Source organism: Rutidosis leptorrhynchoides, chromosome 3, assembly GCF_046630445.1.
Source record: "Rutidosis leptorrhynchoides isolate AG116_Rl617_1_P2 chromosome 3, CSIRO_AGI_Rlap_v1, whole genome shotgun sequence".
NCBI lineage: Eukaryota > Viridiplantae > Streptophyta > Magnoliopsida > Asterales > Asteraceae > Rutidosis > Rutidosis leptorrhynchoides.
Genome location: NC_092335.1, coordinates 531,829,305 through 531,837,194, shown reverse-complemented (window position 1 = coordinate 531,837,194; position 7,890 = coordinate 531,829,305). Strand labels below are relative to the sequence as shown.

General features: G+C 33.9%; 1 protein-coding gene across 1 annotated transcript; it reads right to left on the bottom strand.

Moving 5' to 3' along the window:
- Nucleotides 1-3,177: 3,177 nt before the first annotated feature.
- LOC139901946 (uncharacterized) lies at nucleotides 3,178-3,774 on the bottom strand. The gene has a single exon (XM_071884608.1). The coding sequence runs from the start codon at nucleotides 3,772-3,774 to the stop codon at nucleotides 3,178-3,180; it is 597 nt and encodes a 198-aa protein (XP_071740709.1).
- Between the last annotated feature and the right edge of the window lie 4,116 nt (nucleotides 3,775-7,890).

Here is a 7,890-nt window from a genome sequence, read left to right as displayed (position 1 = left end):
ACTTCTCTATTTAATCGATCAATTCAGTTGGAAAACACTTCATTAGATTTTCCTCCTTCATTACCAACTACAAGAATCAATTACAGCTAATTAATTAAGGAAATTTTTAGAAAATTTTAAAAAAACAACTCCATTATCTCTGTTCTTTAACTTTTTATCATATTTCGAATTAGAATGAATTTTGAAAATGTAACAATGCAGATATGTTGTAAATCTTCCACCTAAACTTTCTGCAAAGTTTGAAACTCCAGTTTCTCATATCAAAGTCGAATTTCAAAGTCAAAGCTTCGGTTTTAAAAAGTCAAACTATGTTCTTCAATCAAATTCGAGTTCGAATTTGTGATTCAAGTCCAATTGACGATTCCAATGGTTTCTATATATGTTTAACAAACTATTTCATGTTGGAATCATAGTCCAAAACGTTACCATTTGCAAAAATCAATTTTTTTTTATATTGGCAGCGACGAGGATACAACCTTTTTATTTTTTTTTATTTTTATTTTTTCAATCAAAATAATCAATGTTAATGTTTATGTATTGGGTTGTAAATACTAAAAGTATGTTTGTAGTTATAAATAAGATCAAATGGGTTTTTGGTTTAATTCGTTATTGATGAAGATGAAGAAGAAATAGAATCGGTTAATACGGGTTAAAACAAAACGAGATAGGATTTAGAACAGAAATGATGAGCAGCGCAGATGGTTAGGGGGTGGTGTCGGGTAGCAGGAGGTCGCGGGTTCGAGCCCCAGCATGGGCTGTTAATTTGTTTTTAAAACCTATTCCTTGTGAGGTAGTTTCTTTATTATTATTATTATTATTATTATTATTATTATTATTATTATTATTATTATTATTATTATTATTATTATTGTTATTAATATTAATATTAATATCATTACTATTAGTATTGTTATTATTATTGTTATTATTATTATTATTAACTAGTATTAATGCTAAATGTAACTACTATTATCATTATTTCAAATATTATCATTAATTGAGTTATTATTATTAGAATAAGTATTATTATTATTATTATGATTATGATTAAGAGTATAGATATTATATATTCATTAATATTATTATTATGATTGTGATCTAAATCAAAAATCAATAAATGTAGCTTTATTAACATCTTATAATTATTAGTACTATCAATATAGGTATTACTATTATCAAAATGATTACAATTATTATTATTATCATGAGAATGATACAAATTATTATTATTTTCGTTAATATTAGTACTTGTAACATTTTATAAATTATTAGTATTATTATTATCATTAACATAAGGTATTATCATTAGTATTATCATTATTATTATTTTTATCATTAATAATATTATTTTAGTGTTATTAGGATATTTTAACAAACAAAGGATATAGATATATATATATATATATATATATATATATATATATATATATATATATATATATATATATATATATATATATATATATATATATACACACACATAACTTAACTATATTAGTAATTCTATATATAAAATGAATATATATAAATAAATATTGAAACTTATAAATTATTAAAGATAACAATCCATCACTAATAATAAATATATAGATTTATTGATTACAAGTATATGTCTTAATACGTATATGAACATAAATGATATAGGTTCGTGAATCCGAGGCCAACCCTGCATTGTTCAGTTGTTAAATGTCGTTCTATGTATTTTTACTACAAAATACAGTATGGTGAGTTTCATTTGCTCCCTTTTTAAATGCTTTTGCGATATATATTTTTGGGACTGAGAATACATGCGCTGCTTTTATAAATGTTTTACGAAATAGACACAAGTACTTAAAATTACATTCTATGGTTGGATTATTAACTGAATATCGCCCTTCAAGTCTGGTAACCTAAGAATTTAGGGAAATGGCCCCTGATTGACGCGAATCCTAAAGATAGATCTATGGACCTTGACAAGTCCCATTCGGGGTACGAATGCTTTAGTACTTCGAGATTATTATTATTATACAGATGAGAGGTTCTGTTTGGGGATATTCTATGCATTAAGTTAACGTCGGTTACCAGGTGTTCAATCCATGTGAATGATATTTTTGTCACTATGCATGGGACGCTTATTTATGAGAACTGGAAATGAAAACCTTGTGGTCTATTAAAATGATGAAAATGATTATTTATCTTAAACTAATGAACTCACCAACCTTTTGGTTGACACTTTAAAGCATGTTTATTCTCAGGTACGAAAGAAATCTTCCGCTGTGCATTTGCTCATATTAGAAATATTACTTGGAGTCATTCGTGCCATATTTCAAAAGACGTTGCATTCGAGTCGTCGAGTTCATCAAGATTATTACTAAGTCAATTATAGTTGGATGTATTATGAATTGGTATGCATGCCGTCAACTTTTGATGTGAAGAAAGTTTGTCTTTTAAAAACGAATGCAATGTTTGTAAAATGTTTCATATAGAGGTCAAGTACCTCGCGATGTAATCAACTATTATGAATCGTTTATAATCGATATGGACTTCGTCCAGATGGATTAGGACGGGTCATTAGATGTAGGCCCTCAAGCACTTCCCTATCTCGTAATTCTTTAGTCCTCCTCCTGTAAGTTTCGAACCTCTCGATCCAAGTTGTTTGCATATTACGAACGGGTTCGTAAACCCAATCATTTTCGGTTAGAGCAAAACCATTATCTTCAACAATTATATTGTGTAAGATAATGCACGTATACATCATTTGTTTCATAACATTGATGCTATATGCCCTTGTTGTTTGTTGTAGTATATGCCAACGCTCATGTAAAATACCAAAAGTCCTCTCAACATTCTTGCGTCCGCTGCTTGTTTCTTCGAAAAGTACTTACATTTTTCATCATTTACATTTGAAAACGCCTTAACAAATGATGCCCACCCGGGATATATACCGTCGGCTAGATAATATCATCTTTTGTACTCAACCCCATTTACAGTAAAAGGAATGTCTTCTATGTCTTCATTAAGCATTGAGTTGAAGAGATTACTAGCGTTCAAGTCGTTTAAGTCGTTGTTTGAACCCGCAACCCCAAAGAAAGCATTCCAAATCCAGTTATCATATGAGGCTACAACTTCTAGCATAATAGTTGGAACTTTGTGATCGCCTCGAGTAAATTGACCTTTCCATGCAACGGGACATTTTCCTCATGCCCAATGCATACAATCTATGCTTTCCATCATTCCAGGTAAACCGTGAAGATCTTCGTGAGCTTCATACAATCGTTTGATATCATCCGTAGTAGGCTCTCGCATATATTCATCTTTATATAAATCAATAATACATTTACAAAAGTTCATTAGCGATTCACGACATGTTTGTTCCGACATTTGTAAGTACTCGTCAAAAAGATCGGGTGTATTACCATAAGCTAATTGTCGTAGAGCGGCAGTTATTTTTAAGTATGTACTAATACTCAACTTGCCGCGCGCATCAACTCGTAAATGAAAATACCTAAAATATTCAGGTAGCGGATCTTTACGGTAGTTGAGAATATCTTCCATAATTCGGAAAAATACGCGACGCCGCATCCGAAACCTCCTTTTAAAATTTTCGTCAGAGTATTTGCAACCTTCAACAAAATAGTCAGTAATAAGATGTACATGTGTGGCTTCATGTTTACGGTCTATGTAACGACGTGTGTTTGAACTTTTCGCCTCATTTTCACTTTCTAACGCCTCGCTATTGATTATATCGAGCACTTGCATCAAAAACTCTTCGTTAGACGATGATGTTGAAGACATTTTATGAAAGAAATAAGTTTATTTGGAGAAGGGAAGTTTGTATATGCTTCCATTAAGTCAATAAGTTTGCCTTGTGAAATTTTCGATATTTTTCTATATAAGTATTTAGCATGTCTTTGACATTGACCCAAACCACATAGCACCAACCCAAACTACCATAGGATAGTTGGTTTCAAGACTACTTGTCTTGGGTCTTCCAAACTTGATATCCATCTAAACGGGTTGACCCATTTGATCACTTCTTGGGACCGTGATCTAGTAATTTCACCCGTTGGGTCTGATAAATGGGTCAGGTTCAGGTCTGGTCCAGATCAATATCTGCCACATTGACATATACACGATCATCTTCATCATTGAATACATTCAAGCAGGGGTATGACTTATTAATTTTATCTACTTTCACCCGTTGGGTCTGATAAATGTGCATAAATGTATGCTTTCAGACAATATGTTCCTATTCCTATTAATATTATTAAGTATTATATATCAAGAAAGAGTAATGTTGTGTAATTTTTCATGTTTGTAGGATAAACTCAGAGTAAAACATGAAAATTCCACAAAAAGTATTGCTCCATTTCCGCTCATAATTACCTCAAAGTCAACGCGACAGATCGTACAAACAACTTTAGTATTGCATTAGGTTAAACAAAAATTTATATCTAAGCAAGTGGAAAATAAAATATACTGTTTTTAGTTCTGATTATACATGGGATCAAGATATTCATTTGCTAATGTCTCCATTCATTGTTCAAAGTCAACTAATAAAAGTGACCAGAGAAGCACCTACTATTTGTCTAGTTTATTAATAATTAATAGTTGGAATTATAATAAACAAGTCGTATCCTTCATCTCCACCCTTATACACTAATTAATCAGAGAGTACTAAAATTTCCTTTCCATTAGAATAGTTGACTTGAGGTTTGTTTCTAAATCTTAGTGGATTTGACAAAAATGGATCCATTCATGAAGGAGTTTGAACATCTTATAATCGAACTCGAAAACATAAAATTTGCCACCAACAACTTTGATCAAACCAAAGTTATCGGGTCCGGTGGTTTTGGGAAGGTGTACAAAGGAGAAGTGTCTCATTATAAAGGGAGAAGCCTCGTTGCTATAAAACGTCTAGATCAATGTTAGATTTAGTGTAGGTTTAGATTTTTTAGAAGTGATAGATTAGTATGAAGTATTATAGTGTTTATAATGTTGAGGGGGTGTTTTAGAAATTAGAATGGAAAAGAGTTTTTAGAAAGTTGTTTTATTACTTCAATTTGTTTGTGTTTTGTTGTGTTACATTTTGCAAGACCACTAGCCTATTTATAGGCTCAATAAGTCTACTAGATCATTCTAGCAAATCTTGATTTTTTTGACTAACTAATTCTCTAACAATTTCTAGTCACTTCTACTTAAATATCTACTATTAAATATCTAATAAAAACTTACTAATTCTAGACTAATCTATGTTAATCTAGAAAAACATTATAATATTTTAACACTCCTCCTTAATGTTTTTCGGTGTTACTCCGAGCATGTTGCGTAGGAACTCGAACTTGGGCCTTGGTAGTGCTTTAGTGAAAATATCTGCAATCTGCTCTTCGGTCTTGCAGTATTTTAATTCAATATCTTTCTTGGCTGTGCTTTCTCGTAGAAAGTGATACTTGATGTCAATATGTTTTTGTTCTGCCATGGAACACTGGATTCTTTGCCATCGCGATCGCGGACTTGTTATCGCAGAATATTTTTGTAGCTTCATCTTGTTTCTCGCCCATGTCTTCTAGTATTCTTCTTAGCCATATAGCTTGATTAGCTGAGTTTGCGGCTGCGACGTACTCGGCTTCAGCTGACGATTGTGCCACCGTTTCTTGTTTCTTTGATGTCCATGAGAATACACCAGATCCAAGTGTGAATGTGTATCCTGAAGTACTTCTCATGTCATCTACCAATCTGGCCCAATCACTATCAGTGTATCCATGAAGCTTCGAGTCTATAGTGGGATTGTACCATATTCCATAGTCCACGGTACCTTGCAAGTATCTTAAAATTCTTTTAGAAGCTCCGTAATGTATTTGAGTAGGGTTTTTCATGTACCTGGATAATAGACTCGTTGCGTACATAATATCTGGTCTTGTTGCTGTCAGATAAAGTAGACTTCCGATGAGACTTCTGAATCTTGAAGCGTCTGCTTTCTCCGATCCATCTTCTTGTCTCATCTTCTCATTGGAAACTAGTGGCGTCGCGAAGGTTTTACAACCGTATAGTTTAAACTTTTTCAGGAGATTTTCTGTGTATTTCCTTTGGCATATGAAGATGCCTTCCTTTTCTTGACTGATTTCGATGCTAAGAAAATAGCGCATCAAACCAAGGACGCTCATCTCGAACGTTTTCATCATGTCTTCCTTAAACTCTTGTATCATTCTCTCATTGTTTCCCGTATATATAAGATCATCAACATACAAGGAAATAATGAGAGTGTCAGAGTTACCTTGGGTTTTGATATAGAGTGTGGGCTCACTTTGACTCCTCCTGAATCCTGTACTTGTGAAGTAGCTGTCAATGTGGCTATACCAAGCACGTGGTGCTTGTTTAAGTCCATATAGAGCTTTCTTTAGCTTCAGGACTTGGTCTTCTTTTCCTTTCTGAATGAACCCTTGTGGTTGCTCAATGTATATTTCTTCTTTGAGAAATCCATTTAGAAAGGCTGATTTTACATCTAGTTGGTGAATCTTCCACCTTCGTTGAGCTGCTAATGCCACAAGTGCTCTTATAGTGTCTAGTCGAGCTACTGGTGCAAAAGTTTCATTGTAGTCGACTCCTTGTTGTTGTGAGTAGCCTTTAGCTACTAGCCTTGCTTTGTGTTTTTGTATAGAACCGCCAGGGTTGAGCTTTGTTTTGTAAACCCATTTAACTCCAATGATTTCTTTAATTTCTGGAGGATCAACTAACTCCCATGTGTTGTTTTTCTCAATCATTCTTATTTCTTCATTCATAGCAGCCACCCACTTTTCATCTTTCGATGCAACTTCATAGCTTTCAGGTTCTATAGTTGTGAAGTTGCAAGTGTCGTACACCTCTGCTAACTTTTTAACTCTTCCCGGTGTTGACTCCGGACTTGAATCTTCTTGCGTTGAAGGTAATGTTGCCGAAGGAGAACTTGGCGTAGCAGGGCTCGTTTCTCCTGTGCTTTCATGACCAGAATGCTCTATTTGTAGTGGATGTTGAGCTGGAGTTTCTATAGATATCCGCGGCAGATATGTTTGCTTTTCAACTTTGTCTTTCTCCCAGTTCCAAGAAGCTTCTTCGTCAAACTCCACGTCCCGGCTGATTACGATGTTATTGGTCTTCAAGTTGTAGACTCGTTAACCTTTTGATTGTGTGCTATAGCCCAAGAATATTCCTTTCTCTGATTTTTCTTGGAGTTTGTGGCGTTTCTCCTTTGGAATATGAATGTAGCAGATAGATCCGAATACTCGTAAATGTTTTGCCGACGGTTTCCTTCCACTCCATGCCTCAATTGGAGTCTTGTTTTCAACTGCTTTCGTTGGACATCGGTTTAATATATATACAGCTGTGTATACAGCTTCAGCCCAAAAACTGTTTGGAAGGCCTTTTTCATGTATCATTGTTTTGGCCATTTCCATTACAGTTCTATTTTTGCGTTCAGAGACGCCATTTTGCTTAGGAGCGTAACCAACAGTAAGTTGGCGTTTAACTCCTTCGTCTTCACAGAATTTGTTAAACTGTGTAGAGGTGTATTCTTTTCCTCTATCACTCCTTAGCGTTTTTATATAATGGCCACTACTCTTTTCGATGAAGTTCTTGAATATTGTAAATACTTCTGATTTTTCACGCATGAAATAAACCCACGTCATTCTAGAATAATCATCGATGAAGAGAATAAAGTACCTGTTTTGGTTAAGTGACGGTGTTCTCATTGGTCCACAAATGTCGGTGTGCACCAGCTCCAGTATACCTTTCGCTCTCCAAGCTTTGTCACGAGGGAAAGGTTTTCGATGTTGCTTGCCCATAACACAGCTTTCACACGTGTCGGTGATCTCTTCTATGTTAGGCAAGTCTCTCATCATATTCTTCTGTTGGAGGATTTTTAGTGCGTGAAAGTTA